Source organism: Microchirus variegatus (genome assembly GCF_963457635.1).
Source record: "Microchirus variegatus genome assembly, chromosome: 15".
Lineage (NCBI taxonomy): Eukaryota > Metazoa > Chordata > Actinopteri > Pleuronectiformes > Soleidae > Microchirus > Microchirus variegatus.
Window position 1 is genome coordinate 25,514,041 of NC_139816.1, and position 16,930 is coordinate 25,530,970.

General features: G+C 38.0%; 1 protein-coding gene across 1 annotated transcript in view; it reads left to right on the top strand.

The window, feature by feature from the left end:
• Nucleotides 1–5,187: 5,187 nt before the first annotated feature.
• Nucleotides 5,188–16,930, top strand: part of odad2 (outer dynein arm docking complex subunit 2) — a gene marked incomplete at its 3' end in the record, with an annotated part of 38,731 nt that continues 26,988 nt past the window's right edge. The window contains exons 1-6 of the mRNA XM_083901840.1: nt 5,188–5,298; nt 5,513–5,616; nt 6,091–6,227; nt 9,386–9,502; nt 13,695–13,900; nt 15,639–15,786. Coding sequence (XP_083757966.1) covers nt 5,258–5,298; nt 5,513–5,616; nt 6,091–6,227; nt 9,386–9,502; nt 13,695–13,900; nt 15,639–15,786 — 753 coding nt within the window. The 5' untranslated portion in view covers nt 5,188–5,257. The remainder of the gene's footprint in view (nt 5,299–5,512; nt 5,617–6,090; nt 6,228–9,385; nt 9,503–13,694; nt 13,901–15,638; nt 15,787–16,930) is intronic.

A 16,930-nucleotide genomic window follows, 5' to 3' on the forward strand; every position in this document is an offset into this window, starting at 1 on the left:
CATAAGACGCTCAAGCAATGACATTGTTGCGAAAGAATATTCCCAACAGTATCAGGTTCTGTTTGTTGAGACTCATTTAGCGATGATGTTGATTAATTTTAATCCCGTGAATTTCATCCTGCAGACCTTTCATGAACTTTGACACATTAACACACGGTTAGTGTGGTGATGAGTTTCAGAGTTTAGTGTTTGAGGGATAATTGCCTCCATTATTGCTCTTTTTCAGAGTGAGCAGAGCCCAACACATGTTGTCCATTGGCCTCTTTAACCACAGTGCTTATTTAAACAGTCAATAAACAATGCAGTTGCTCACAAATAATGAATGATCTCATCGGAGTCTGTCCAATTTTAAAAAACGCAAGCAAAGATAAACTTATCAATAGCAACTGAGAGTGTATTTGTGGATTACCACAACTGCTCTTTTTAAGAAAGTTATAGAAAGCTTAGTCTTCATTATAAGTTGTCCATGCCCGTTGTTCTCGTTGCCCAAATACACAAAGAATTATGAGAAAAGGACAGAGCATTCTGTAGCTTTTTTTTTATAACGAGACGATGTGGTCATGGCCTCATGTCAGCCTCACTTTTACTGTTTTCTATTTCAGAAACGTAATGCAACACATCTTTCACAGGTGCTCATTACGATGACCAGTATCACCTCTTTCTTTTCCCGCTTTAGCTGCTCCGCTTTGTGCTGCAATGAACAGGATTTGACCCAAGGCCTGTAAAAACAACAGAACTCTGTGGTGGATGAATCCAGTGCCGGAGACACGCTCTCTGGGGTTCTCCAGACCAGGAGCAGGAACAGTAGTCTAGTGCACCTCCTCTCCATCACTCTTGTTAGTCACGCACAGCCTTTGTGTATGTTTAATCTGAGTGTTAATGGAGTGTTGTGGAGGCTGGAGTGACGGTGAACGGATGCAATCACGATGTCCATGTGTAAAGAGGCTCGGCTGGAGGACCTCTCTGTGTGTGTCATCAAACGGTTTCCATGAATTTAATCAGTGGCTGAACTCGGGCTCTGTAGAAACAGCATGGAGAACAGTAATGTTTATTATGCTGTATTAAGTTTTAGTCAAAGAAACATCTAAGACTGAGCAGGTGCTTCTGAGCTCAGAGCATATTTGTTTTACTTTGTAAAAGACCCAGACTGGGAAGAGGGTTTCATTTAATCTTCCTTAACAAACAGCAATTAGACTCACTAATGAGCCCCTTGGTTAGATGTATTAAGACCCTCATTTATCCTGCTTTTTCTTCTCTTTTTTTCTTTTAGTTTTCCCTCTTCTGTACTTCTTTTCCCTCCTTTAGTGCTTCAGACAGGCACAAATGCAGACGTGCACAGATGCACACGCTTTACGTCAGCTCAGTCTGAATTCCCTCACTGGTATGTCTGAGCTCCACTGCCTTCAGTCCCACCATGCAGCTCCCGCATCCGTTTTCCAGATCTTCATTGCTTCCTAATTTAGACAGCCTTTGCCTTGTTCCAAATAAAATACCTGCAGGGGGAGGAGAAACGCATAAATCCAGCCCTCTTAAAACAACAACATCCACAGTGATCTCTCTTGGTAATAGAGATGAGCTACCGCTCTCCTCCGGCGGATCTCTGATGATTGATTTACATGCACGCTCAGTCCAGCTTACCTAAACAGTTTAGGAGATAAAGCACTTTCACCTGCTGTGCTGCCAGGCAGGAAAAGAATAGGTCTCATGACAGAGTATATGCCAAGCAGGGCATATACCAGAGGAAATGTGTGGTTTTACTGGTCATGAGACATCCCTTTTCTGTCAGTCAGCCTTAAGACATCATAGTTGGGCGGCTGCCTCGCAAAAACGGAAACAAATGTGTTCTTTAGGAGGAAATAAGTTTAATCACATTAAATGAAAACGAGTCTGCACTTATTTATTTATGAATCGTGTGTCCTGGAGTATGTTTGAAATTGTACAAGCTGCCTGCTGTATGGCCTGTCAGTGTCTTTCTGCCTCTGCTTCATGTCACTTCAGAGTGGTTTCACTGTGCACAATAATAATAATAAAAATAATAAAAATAATCCAACACAGCATTGATTGAGCATTGATTTTGTTGTGAAAAGGAAAGATTGTGTTGATTTATTTTGTGACAAGGTTGTTTTTCATTACATCCAAAACTGGATTTCTGTATTGCTGGCACTTCCACGTGGAAACAATTTTATTCCCCTTGCTTCTCCCTGTCAAGAAAAAAAGGTTTAACACACCCCGTCTTGTGATGACTGCTGTTAAGTTTATTAAATTTGAACTGAGTGAACTCATTTGCTGTATCTAAACAGAGTATTCACTCAAATAGACTGTTTTCACTAACCAATGTTTGCCTGCAGGACAGTGCCAAACCAGCAGCGAGAGAGGAAATAGTCTCTCAAATATGCGGTCATGTGGACACTCTAGTAGGAAGGCATACATTTTTTTTTATTATTGTGACAACATTTAATTTAAAGGTTTTTGGGTCTCTGGCCTCACAAGTCACACCATATCCAAAGTTAGACTTCACACAGATGGGATTTTGTAGATAAAACTCTCTCTCTCTCGCTCTCTCTTAGGTCAAATGGAAGTTAGATAGATGAATGGATGGATGGATGGATGGTTAGATAGATGGATGGATGAATGGATAGATAGATAGATGGATGAATGGATAGATAGATGGATGGATGGATGGATAGATGGATGGATGGATGGATGGATGGATACCCACATGAGGGTAACGTGGGCCTTTCGCCTATCTCAACTTACAGACAAACAACCATCGACTCTCACACCTACGTCAATAGAGTGTCAATGCTTTAATTGTTCACTTTTGCTTTACTTTCTTTTATGTTTGCGTTTTGTTATTTTGACCCTTAGCACTGCCCGTTGTGTTTGACCGTATCGTAGCAACGGACGGGGGTGGGGTGTTAAGGGAAGCGAGCCTGTTGTTCCTATGGACACGCGTTAATACCTGTCGGTAAAAGTTTGAGATAAAGAGAGATATCGACATTGACGGTAGGTTCGTTCTTCAATTGGTATATGAGCGACATAAATAATGTATAAACATGTTTTAACATGATAGGAAAACGCGGTTGTATTTGGGATATAGTTCTTGCTAAAACATCAGCTTTGCTAACGTGAGCAAACTTCATGTAGCTTACTTTTTCATGGCGTTCCACTATGTTGGCTCCCTGTCACACTGTCATTAATTACGTAATTAATTATGAACGGAACCCGAGCCGTAATTAATGCTATCAGTGACACCTGTGCTTTTCCTGCTAAAACACGTCAAACTCTATGTGAAAAACTGCGACATTATTGGGAAACTCACACTGTTTGTTTGCTGGTGAGTGAACCTGAAACTGTCTACTAGGCTCAAATAATTGGAATATGCAGAATTAATCAAACGTAAATGTTAAATTAAGTTACAGGAAGTATTAATGACACAAATGAGTGACAAATTAGAACCTCATATCTATTAGTTTTGTAATTTTTGTTGGATTCATAGTAACAAGTTGTTTTTCCCTGAAGTGTATGTTGTTGTTTGTGTTGTTGTTTGCATGTTGTAGTACAATTTTAATTATTTGAAAATAGAGAACGCACACAAAGAGCACAAACTTCTGCTGAGTTTGCTCAGTTAATCACTGTATCCATAGAAAAAAAGGTAATACCATGATAGTCAGGTTAGAATGAGGGAGTTTCAACAAAAATATGGTTAAAAGTAATAGAATACAATTTATAATAAAATAGGTCAACACTATTGAGTAAGACTCATTCAATTGTGAGGCAAATTAATGTTCCACCGATGGACCTACCGTCTCTTAATTAACAGCACTTGGTAACAAAAAAATATTCTTTTATTAATGTCAAACCAAGTTAATATCTCATATTCACAAGTTTTTACATGAATTAGAGACAAGTGAAGTACCACACTGAGCCTTCTTATGCCACAAACACTGATTAAGATTGTGTTAATGTATGGTTACAGAATATCCCGGGCCAGTGAGATGGGGCTATCGCTGACCAAGGCAGCTCAGTGGACCACTGCTGGCAAACTGGAGTTCACACCGATGAATGAGTCCCTGTTGAAAGAACTCCTGAGCTTTGTGGAGGAGTTCAGCTCCCGTCACCCACAGGAGGCAGAGCATGTGTTCGAGGAACCGCTCCGATGGAGTACCACTTTAGGGGCATCTGATTTCAAAACAGACTATGACATCAGGTTCGTCTAATCATGAGACTTGCAGCTGGCTGGCCAGTGCTTTCAGTATTACGTGTCTGTGCAGGATATGCTGTCACCATGGTGTCCAAATGTATTTTACCTTTGCCATGCTCAAGGCACCAGGCTATAATTAATTTGTTTTTCAGCTTCAGCAAGACATTCCTTTTTATTTCATCAGAAATTCTACTTTCAGCTTGTGGTTAGCTTTGAGTCTGATGGCTGGAAAGACCAGAAGTCCAAACACAAAAATACAGACTGATAGTCCTCAATCATTTTGCCATGTTTATTTAATTTAATACAAATTAAATGATGACAGAAATAATATTGAGGTTTACAATTATTCAGTTTTTTTCCCCCTTAGTGGCATCGATGTACGGTCCCATGAGAAAGACTCTGGAGGGCAACCACTGCTGCAGCTCTCTCCTCCTACTGTTTCTGTCCGCAGCTTCAGTCAGTTCTCCAAACTAGTTCATCTGGCAGTTGATAAGAAGCTGGAGGAGCTTCGAGCATGTCTGGAAGGTAAGCACAACGACCACAAGTTGAGGTTTGAATATCATTTGCATCCTGAGTCGTCCAGCCACATGAATACCTCCATAACCCACAGATTTAATTTGTTTGTCCTTCTTGTTACTCTCTACAACCATCTAATTATCCTGCCATTGCTAATTCTTTAAGGATATGAATTTTCTTTCAGGCTGCTACTAAAAAGAGATATAATATATTTGTCTAACAGAGGAATATGGTATAACTCATTTTCATTGCTGGTAGATGTTTTATAGAGAAGAAAGTGTGTGGAAAAAAAGAAAACACTTATATGCTTTATTGTGACTCCAAAAAGTAACCCAATTCACATTTTTGAATACACAAAACAGCATCTGTTACTCTTTTTATTCAGAAAATAAAGACGCCATGGTTAAAGTCCTTGGTCCCTGCTTTGCTAACATCTTGGAGAAAGAAGACTCCCACACTGATGTGCTGCATCTGCTAGACAAAGACCAAGCAAAAGAACCAGAGGTCAAGATCAACTTATTTCATTTGCTCCAACATATGGACAAACAGCTCCTCGGCAAGCTACTTGAAGAAATAGAGTAGGTGCTTCTCTTTTATCTCCTATTCTCTGAGCATTCAATGAGATTTACAACCCATCTTTAATCTTTTTGCTCTGTCTAATAGATCCACTACAATGTATTCTGACATGCTTTTGTTTCTGATTGGAACAGGCAGTTGGTTTATAAAATCAAACATGAATGAACAAGATGAATCAGATGTCTGTTTTGCTTTGTTATTCTACATTTTCATCAGAGTCGAGCTCAACCCCACTGCATTAAAGAGTGACATTGAGTCGCTGAAAAGGCTCTGCAGCGAAGGGGAGAAGAGGTTGTTGAAGTCGGTTCGATACACATCAGGTTTGAATTATCTCCACGTTTCGCTGTGTTGCAAGACAAGCAATTGCTATTAACACTATTGCTGAGTATTCCAAAGCATAAAATGCCTGTGTTCTGTCACTACAACAGATATGGAAGTCATTATATGTGTCAGATTCAAGTTTACTAAGTCATTAGTCAGTGCATGTTTTTGCCTAATGACAGTTTATTTATTCTTCTCTGACAAAGCATTCATTGGCATGTGTCCACCAAGTGATAAATGTTGTCTCCCCAGACCAGATTTAAAAGATAATGGTCACTGTGTTGCCCTGCTGTGTAAAAGGGAAGTTTGTAATGAAACCGTGGCTCTGTTCTGTGCTGCTAAGTTGTACTTTGTATTTTGTTTTTGGATCCACTGCTACTCTTTTTAATATTGATTTGGCATGTAGGCACATACTAACATTTGCAACAAGACTGCTGGAGTTTATCTGCTCTTTTTCTTTGTTCATTTTTAAGATTTTGAATTTTCAAATGGCTGCCGGGCCCCTCCGTGGAGACAGGTGTATGGTGAGGTGTGTTACCTTGTGGTTGAGCCCTGTGACACAGAGAACCTCTGCATCACCTGCAGCACTGCTGGATTTTTTCTAAATGGGGTAAGAAGATAACACACTGTGAGCTACATCAGCCCCAGTAATCAATGCAATGCTTCCCTTTTGTGTGAGAAAATGTTCAAGGTGGTTTCTTAACAAGACCAGTTTTCTGGATAATCATTTAAGATAGACCATTTCATTATTGTACAGTCACATAAATAACAGTAGTTCCTCAGATCACTGGTTCAGCTGGATACGTTACTGCAAGAGCCACACAACTGCAAGGTTAGTGAGGAAGAGTTACAACATATTTGGCAACCCAACAAAAATCTAGGCCCCTTAAAGTCAAAACGCATGCTGTGCCATATCGTTATTAAGTAGCTTTTAATGTATTTAACTTTAATTGATTTTATTTATTTTCTCATATAAAAAATACAAGTACAACAAAAAGGATGTGAAGGAGGTTTGCTAAAAAAGTTGGCATTCTCCAGGCAACAACTATAGTTATTAAATATTATTTAGATGATAAATATCAGTTATGTCGTCATATCAGAAGACAAACTTATTGCTCCAATAAATCATGACAACAACAATAGGGTTAAACATCCAAGGAGCATTCACAAAGCAAATCATTGAAAATAATTTGGAAAAACACTTTCATGTGTTGTAAAAAAAATAAAAGGTTCAGAGACAAATAACCAGGTAAAAATGAAACAAAAAAACAACCAGTATCCAAAGGACAGGACTCAGTTTATATTGGAAAGCCACATGGAAAGTATTGAGCCCACAGAATAAATTATTTTTCTTTTTTGATCTGTTGTTAAGACATATCTTAAAAAAATGCACTGATAGAGAATTCCAAATTTTGGATCCACACTAGAGAATGTAGAATTGAGAGGTATGGAAATGAGGGGCTCTGAGGAGACTGAAGCTACACGTGGGATATGTTTGAAGTTGATGGCTATAAATAAATTCATGCCATGGGAAAAAAAGGAGGAAAGGTTGTTTTTAAAGAACAGTGAACAAATAAATCCATGTGAAGATTGATAAATGCTGAGAACACCCAGTTCATGAAACAGGCTGAGAGGAATGTCTTTGATGCACACAACAAATGACTCTTAGTGCTTGTTTCTGAACACAATAAATGTGTTCAAGTTTAGTCTGATGAGTACTAGTTCAGGCTATGTTACAATAATTAATGTAAGGAAAAAAAATGTCAGAGTTTATTAAATTGTCGGTTTTCCCCAGTATATCAGTATTCTATTTTAGTTGTTGTTGATGTATCTAATGTGAGGTTTCAAGGACAAGGATTCATCAAAAAGGTGTTTCTTCTTGTGTTTCTCATTATGTGAATATGAAGAAGAAACAACGTTTTGAGTTTCCAAAGCTATAACAGTAAGGTAAAAAATAATACATTTTGTACCAGGCACAAGGTCCAAGAGTGCTATCTTCTATCATTTTAGACTAACCTGAGTTTACCTGCAAAACAACTGCTTCTGCCAACATTAGGTCCCATGTACATTAGTCCATTTGGAATGAACAGCAGATTTAAATTACATTTAAATCTTTATTTATTCAGGCTGTCTCATTGAGATTAGGATCACTTCTCTGAGAAAGCCCAGAGAATGTTTAAATGTTTTTCTGGTGCCCAACTATGCCCTGAAGAGTGACAAGTGCTGGATATGCTGCTCCCAGGTGATAAAGTAGCGAATATATTGAAATCAGGCACTTTCCACATACAATACAAAAGTGCATACAATTGATAATCAATAGCTCATAACAGGCTGATTATAGGTTTACATGCACATTTATATTCCACATTTAATGTGATGTAGTTCTGGACGGGATCGAACAGAAACAAACATACTTTCAAAACATTATGAAAAACATGAATATCAACTGGGCTTTGGATGGAAACCTTTATAATGGGGTGGTTGAAGGAGTGAAAGGGTGGGCCATTGTTTGCAAGGTCAAACAAGTCTGCCACTGGTGGAAAACTAATACAAATTCAATAAATATCACTAATAACTGCACAAGTAGCTCCAGATGCTAATTACAGTATGAATTGCTAGAGGGACATTCATTAATTTATTTAGTCTACTGCTTTATCTTCCATATGAGAGTGACGGGGCTGTGTGAAAAGCCGACATGACCTCTGCATGTTTTTGGACTACAATGGGAAACTGGAGAAAACCCACGTACATTTGTTGACTTGACTTTACTAATTCAATTAGTTTGGCATGAATAAGAAAAGAAGAACTGTCTATTCATAGCTTCAAATCTGAACAAAAACGAACCATGAGGGTGTGAAGCTGCCTGCATAGCTTACAGGCAGAATTATGTGGAGATTGAAGATATATCCAGAAGTTCAAACTTCACTGCAGGAATCCACCTACAGTATTTGGCCTTGCCTCACACATGAAATTTTGCTAGTTTGCAAAAAACCTGAAGGACTGTCAAACTGTGAGGAACAAGATTCTCTGGTCTAATGAAACCAAGACTGAACTGTTTAGCATCAATTCCAAGCTTCATGCCTGGAAGAAACCAGACATCGTTCATCACTTGCCTAATAATAGGAAAGTGTGAGAGTGACAACAAACACATGTGAAAGGAAAATATAAGTAAGTGAAAGTGAGCATGTATGTGCTGTATGTGAAATGCATATATTATGTTCTGAATGATTCCTCACAGTATCCATTGTTGGTGCATTTACCAAGATCAGATGGCTTTATTAAAAAAACAAAAAAACAACTTGGATTGTCATTAGACAGACATATATTGTAATTAATATTTGGAGCAGCAGTAAACAACTTTAAATTGATTCAAATGTTACTCACATAAATCTCTCTTTGAGGATAGTTCTTTAAGTTTCCAGGTACTTGGTAAATGTCACAAGCCATTCAGAATGTGTGCGCAATAATTTCTTCAATAGGATTTTGGATACAGCAGTACCTGACAAGCGGTCGGTTTCCTGTCTCTGTTTCTTTTCCCTGGAAATAGGTGAACCAAGGTGAAAAAAACAATATGGGTGACATTGATGCAAAAGACACCCCAGTGTCTTACACCAAATTTAGTGGTTTACATGGTTTCACACTTCCTCTCTGAGGCTGGCTAGAGATACTTCGAGCCTTGTAACTTCAGCTCCTCCAGCTGGCATGTGGGTTGCATTATAACTGTGGTTTTTAGAATTAATGAGACTGTTTTTCACGTTGTTTTCACAGGGCATAAAACAGGAGGGGGCAGAGAGTGGCTACGAGCGAACAAGTGATACATACAAAGACCTGCTAACACTTCTGAAGAGCCGATCTCCATATTTTGCCGAGCACATAAACAAGCAGGTACATCAGAATACAGGCAGAAGCAATTATCATCAACACATTGAAACCTTTTTTTGCAGCCCTGAATTTTAGCTCTTGAAGCGACAGTGTGGGCGCTGAAATGCCTCTTTGTCCCATGAACGAGGTCTTTCTCTCTAAACCTCTGACTTGATCACTGATGCTGTATGACTCATATTCATAAACAAAGTTTGGAGTGTAATCAGTGTCTGTACTGATGCTGTGTCTTTAATGCTAGTGAGCTAGTGTCTGGTTGTCACTGCCTTGAAAAATGTCTAAATCGACCTCCTTCGTGTTCCAACATTAAAAAACGCTGAGCCCCATACCACACACAGACACACACACAGGTTCACACAGCTATTCTTCTCAGAACGCTACATTGATATCAGTTCATTTGGACAGCCAACAAAGTATTATCCATAGCCTTAACCAGAACCAGTTCATGCCTAACCCTAACCTTAACCTAACCACAATTCAGAAATTAGCAGTTCCTCAGAAATTAAGTACTGCCTCATTACGACCAAACTTTGGTCTCCATTAGACTACTGGTCCTGAGAAGGTTAGTGTTTATGCCAGAAAATGTCCTAAATAGGTAAGAAATGCAAGTACACACACACACATTGAAATATGCGTGATTTATTCAGTAGTACTATTTTCTGCTTTAGTAATTTGACGACATAACAAATAGCCCTGATAATATATTCCAGCTGCTCTCAAGAATCTGTTAATCATTTAGAGGTACAATCTTTTTTCTCTCTCACTCACTCTGATGTTTGTAGGAAAATGTGGCATCATCACTCGCTCATTGAAAGCCTTGAAAGTCCACATACTGCTCTCTGTCTGCTCTGTACGCAGGTTATGCGTATTATACAAGTAAAAGACCATAGTTCAATCCAGCCAAGGACACTCTTTTAAACAAGCTTATTTTACTCTATACTATCTTACAATGCAGACTATACTGTTTGTTTTTTTGTCAGTCTTACTCGTTTAAATGTGCTGGAAAAACAATAATGTGTTGTGCAAATCCAAAAGCAAGGATCACTAGTACTCATTTACATGCCGTCATTCATATTCATCTCAATGATTCAAAAATATGAACTTCTGAAAGACCATAAGTCATGCCACGTTACTTTCGGAACAAAAAGTCTACTCATAAGAAACAGTTGAACAAAGTAAAATAAAATCTTTTTGAATTGTTCCTTAGGATTTTCCATGCATCGTTACTGCAGGGCATTGACTGCCCTAAGTCTTTGACAGCCATTCATACTCACTCTTTTATTTATTAACGTCATTAACATAATGGCTCTTTTGGTTGATTTGTTGATCCACCACTTTGGTTCAGACTCAAGAATCCCAACTATTAGATGGATTATGATTAAACATATGGTCCCCAAATGAATATTCCTAATGGCTTTTGATTTCTTTTTTTCCCACCAGCAGTGGGAGTTTTCACTTTTACCTTTATGTTTTAATTGGATTGACTCAACATTGTGTATGGCTATTCACATTGCCCAATGGAGGAACTTTTTTCATCTCCAGGTTTGTCATACACTCTGAGAAATAAAAGTGCTAAGTAGAACCATATAATATATATATATATATATATATATATATATATATATATATATATATATATATATATATATATATATATATATATATATATATATATATATATATATATATATATATATATATATATATATATATATATATATATATATATATATATATATATGGCTTGTCCTCATAGAGAGAACTGTTTTTGGTTCCAGGTAGAACCTTTTTATAAAGGTTCCATGTTGGCAATGTGAACATGTAGACCTTGGTATTTAGAATAAGCATCCACACCCTGTTTACCATATACTGTATTTACCATTTTGTTTAAATGTGGACCTTTTTTTATATTTTGGAATGGGTGTCTTATTTTATAGAATTGGGGATGATTGGAGATTAAATTATATCTGACAGCTTTAGCCTTTAGAGTGCATCTTAAGTGCTTTCCTTATGAAACAGCAAATGGTCCATATCTTTCTTTACTAGATCTAAAGGTTCAATAACAACATTCAATGAGGTCAAGGTTTTGAAGACTTTGATGAACCAATGAACTGTGTCAGACAGAACTGTGTAAAAAAAACACAAAAAAAGAGAGAATATTTTGATGTTTTTTTTATGAGTCCTCTCTGAAATGTGGTGCCTTTTGTCTGAACATTCACAAAGTGATGGACAGCTGCAGCAAATATCACTGTGAATGGGTCTGTGGAGCACAAAAGCATTGTCAAGGTCTTTTTTTATTTGATTTATTTAACTGTTCATATGTGCGTGGTCGTTTCCTGTAACATTTGTTTCACTCTCACTGCTGGGTATTTTCTTTCCGTCTCTGCTTGGGCTAATCACCGTCATGTAACAGTGTCAACTTAAAAAAAAACAAAAAAAAACACCATCTTGAAATGTATTTGATTGATTGCTGACAACAGCAATTAAATGGTGCTATGCGCCTTCTGTGTGTGAGGTATTAAGTAATTGTAGTTATTCTAGCTGACGTGATCCAGTCCACCTTGAAAATGATTGCCAAAGCAGAGGTGTCTGTCAGGATCACAAGCCTACATCGCTGCAGCTCAGCTCTCTGACTCGCAGCACAGAGAGCCCAAAGATGGAAGGCGACAGCCAAAGATAACAACACCTAATCTCCAAACATATCTGCTCGCTTCCACTGTGAGGAAGCAGGTTGTTTTTAACAGTTCTATTAGATTAGACAGCCTCAGTCAAATGAGCAGAGGCAGCCAAGATAGTCGAGGGCTGCAACACAGGGAGGAAGCACACTCGCCTTCTCTGTTCTGTGTTGTGGATTTGTTTTGACATCACTGCATGATTGGAAATTGGACATGCTGTGTATTTGCATGCACAAGACACTCACTGAAAGGCAAATTCTCTGCGGGTTGTGGATTTGTTTTTGTTATTCACATCCTGAAATTAATGTGGACTGCCTCATTGTCACAATCAGTCAACAGAAACGGCTTGAATCCTGCCACCGACAGATGTTTCGTGGCCAATAGCTTCAGATTTTTGTCCCTGCTGATTTTCCATCAGTATGGATCAAGTAATTAGATCCAAGCCTGCCACAAGTACATGTTAGTAGCTGAAGTTTAGGTTGTTTTGTTAAATGCTTGAAGCAAATGCATGCTTAAGTGCTAATAATTGAATGTAACCTGCTATAAAACAAATGTGAGTGCATTAATTTGGCCCAATACAGTGTTTGTTTGCAGGCTTGTAGTTTAAGAAGCATAGAGGCACCTGTAAAAGAATATCTTGCCGTGGCACATCAGGTATCAAACATGTGCATGTGCATATGGAGTTTATCTACTTTAAATGTAATAGAATTAAAGAAGATTGGTCATCCTAACGAAGTCAGACTCTGGGTCCGTGCTTGGGTGAATTGAATTGTATGTTTTCAATAGCAGCTCACTTTGTGCTTTATGAAAAACAAGTCTTTGGAAAAGCGGTCGGGAATGCTTGGCTCCAGTTTGTGCATGAACACAACCCACAGAAACACATTTTATTTTTTTCCCTTAACTCAAAAATGTCGAGTCCATAACAACCAATGACATTCTGAGCTACGTATTTCTCCAAAGCAGGTGTCTGTGATTAAAAACCCTCCTGCCTGCTGCTAACCATTCATATGCGTCTCATTGGCGTTCATATATAGGTTGTAAAGTTTGGTATAAAGACTTGTAGAACTTTGTCTGTGCCATGTTGTAAGGTTTTAGGTGGGGGGACTGGACAGAAACAATAAACTTTTTGATATTGTTCAGCCAGTTAACAGAGGGGGACCCATTCTGTGCAAAGCACTGGGAATGTATTATTTAATTCCAGTACCTCAATAAAGGCTAAATTGTTACACAAGCCTGTATATTGTTGAGTAAAAGGTTTTATGTGATTTTATGTATTTATATATATCTCACTTATGCTTTTCTGTTGTTTTAATATGCTTCTTCTTGAATTAAAATGGCCAATAAACAGCTTCATGAAGAGCACACCTGAAAGTCAGTGTTGAATAGTTTGCTTGTTTTACTCAGCATAATTCAAGGAAACCCAAATACATATCAATTTTATTTTAACACACAAAATGTACAGTTTACAGCATCTCACCAAGCAATTAAAAAATATATTTTTTAAACATTTTTTTCAACAGACCTCTGCAGTTCAAGAACTTCCATCAACACAGATCATCCACCAGCATGTGGAATCGGTTGATATGGAAGAACAAGGCGAACTCCAAAGGTGTTACGAGCAACAGGAAAAGAATGTGCAAGACAAGTCGAGAAAACAGCATATGCTGAACAAGACGAAATATGAGCCATGTCCAAGATGGAAGAATCTTGGTCTCATGTCTCCGTGCGGGTATGTGATAATTCCCTGTAAGATGTGTCCTGAAATATCATCGCCCTACAGTGTAATGGGCAGAGGTGCGATGACAGTGATTCTAAGCCTGCGGTCACAAATTATAAAGAGATTGTAATATGTTTTTAAAATTTTAGGACAATATCTTCAATTACAATGATCTGACTCACAGTTGGGGAATCGTACTGCCCAATATCAGACAGAAAACATAGGAAAAAGTTTTTTTTTTTTAAATCTCCAAAAGATCTATCCCATATGTTCTTTGATTGATAAATAGATCTAGCAAGGGCTGAGTTGTTGCAGCTGTATATTATATCTGTACCCATTTGAAAAGAAACTGGCTCACGATAAAAGTATCAGCTGCTAAAAAAAAACTCTGCAGAGTCTCAAATTGTTATATAATGATTATTTTAGAAAAATAACCATTTTCAAAATAGAAGCAGGCATAATGACTCATATTTTACTGTCATTACAGTAAAGCCGAGGAAAGGAAATCTAGGAACAGCTCTGGAATGGAGATGTCTAGTGAAATACGGAAGAAAAAGCAGGGATTGGGAGCCAAGAGCAAGATGAAAGCAGAATTTTCCTTGTCCTCGTTACCTGGACACTTGTCCTCCTCTCAGAAAATGTAAGTGTCCTGTGTTACGGTTCAATTTATCATATTTATATTTATTTATTATATTTGCACTCATAGGTGAAATTACTTAAACAAGAATATAAGAAGAACAGAAAACTGTTTCATCACGACCTACAACATGCAGAAATATCAACCCATATTCTGAACAAAAAAATATTTTAAAGAATTAATCAGTGGGAATGGGACAATAATAAGACTTAATGACACGATTACCATGACCTAAATAATTCACAATGTTATTGCCAAATTCTCAGGTGGCTCTCCTTTCTGGCACTTCACAATGCATAATTGGGGCTGTATGAATGCATTTTCAAGTAAATCCCATTAAATATTAACAATTCACAATTAACTTGATAATAGGTATTAATTATGATCAACTTATTGTGAATACTTTTTAATTACAATGTGCAATAACTCTATCAAACTGTCTTCATGTCTGCTAATGTATAGATTCTGCTAGCATCAGAAATCAATGCTCAATCAAGTCTAGCAATTGTTTAGTGTTTTTGGGTGTATGTGCAAAAATGACCATAGGGTACGTTCACTCACTCATACTTTTGATTACACAGGCCTGGCAAATTCATGAAGTTCTTGTTCAAGATTTATCTTGTTGCTTCCTGGAAAACATTCCCTCATATCTGCTGGCTCCATCTGATAATATGCACCCCCTGGAAATTGTATTTCTATGTACAGAAGAACTGTCTCTCAGCGGCCCCATATGCATGTGTCCCAAATTTCATTACTCCACTGTGCCCAGTTTTCATGATACAGATATCCAAGCGGTCCGAGCAACTTCAAAAAACCATCTGCATCAATAGCCTCGCTCGAGCCTTTACTGTGTATATGATGATGACTCCAGTCCTCCCTTGACATTATTCTTGTTCCTGTTGCTTAGATTCGGAGGAAGTTCAAATCTGACACATGAATTTCAACATCCTTAATCAGTCTTACTGTGTGGGATGAGAAAGGGTGTTTTTCTTTTCAAAACACAGGAAAATAAATCTTTCCTGACCATGTGTTGTCCACACATTACACTGTCCCACAACAGTAGATTGTTATCTGTGATCAAACATTCACTGTTGTTGTTCTTTTGCTGCTCAGTAAGACCCCAGCAAGAGCCATGGAGCTTTCCAGTGAGAGTTCCTCTCAGAGTGAGGAGGAAGAAGAGCAGTCAGAGCGCCGTCTGGAGAGTAACACTGACCTGCCCCCTGAATACTGGCAGATCCAGAAACTGGTCAAGTACCTGAAGGTATGGAAATGTCACCCTGGACTTTTAGGCTGTTTAAATTGATTTAAATCCAGACATTTGTACTTAAGCAGGTGAAGGAAGGCCACGACTAAGAGAAAACAGTAAAGTCCATGCTCCTTTACCATCTGTACTAGAATTCCATTGCTAACCTAAATCAGTATTTACATTTCAAAATTCTCGTCTGAACAGCAAAGCGTGGAAAATTATATTCAGTCATGGATGTGTGGAAGAACTTAAGAGTTGATAGTATCGCATAAAGTAATATTCCAATCACATAATCCCACCTTTCTGTTTTGCGTCAGACATACCAAGGTGCCACTCATAAAAAAAAAAAAGAAAAAAAAAGGATGCCAGATGAAATAAAGTATACGTTGCTCCAATTTAACGTGGTGCTTTGCAGGGAGATGCCGATTGAAGTGGTTGGCTGGGCTCGCAGATTCCTGGTTTCTGACACAAGCCTGTTTGGTTGCACATGAGCCAAGGCACAGGGGAAAGAGCTGTCTGACGGCAGCAGCTGTACGCACTGTTTGCCCACACCGCAGAAGCTTAAAAATGAAGCGAGTCTGTGATAGGTCTGACAGGGCATATGGTGAATATTAATGTGTCAAAACATGGAAAGGAAAGAAAAAAAGAGGACAGAAACACCAATGACCCAGACTGAATATGAATACCTATGATCTACCTCACTCAGTCATCTCTATTATCTGTTTATCTGGACAATATCATCAAAATGTTTTTACAGAGAAACTTTATTTTGACGGACGTGTCCTGCTGCAAGGTGACTCTTCTGATCAGCCGTACAAATATGTCAAACATATTCTAGTATTATTTGTTTTCTTATTTCTGTGGCTTGGTGCTAAATAGGATTGTTCACAGTGCAACTTTTATATAAAATGCCATTGCAAAGTTTAATTTGAGGTAGATATTTTTAGCTAAGTAAAATAGAATATAATGGAAGGAAATTCCCACTCTAAACCAGGCTGCTATCTTTTCCAGAAAAGAGAAAAAGATGATGTAAACTCTGCAAAAGAGGCAAATTTAGATACTGGTTTGTGCATTTTATAGTTTTTTCGTTGGATTGTGAGCTTTAGGCTTTCTGTGTTTTTGCTTCAGCAAGATGCGGCACTGCAGTAACCAACATGTC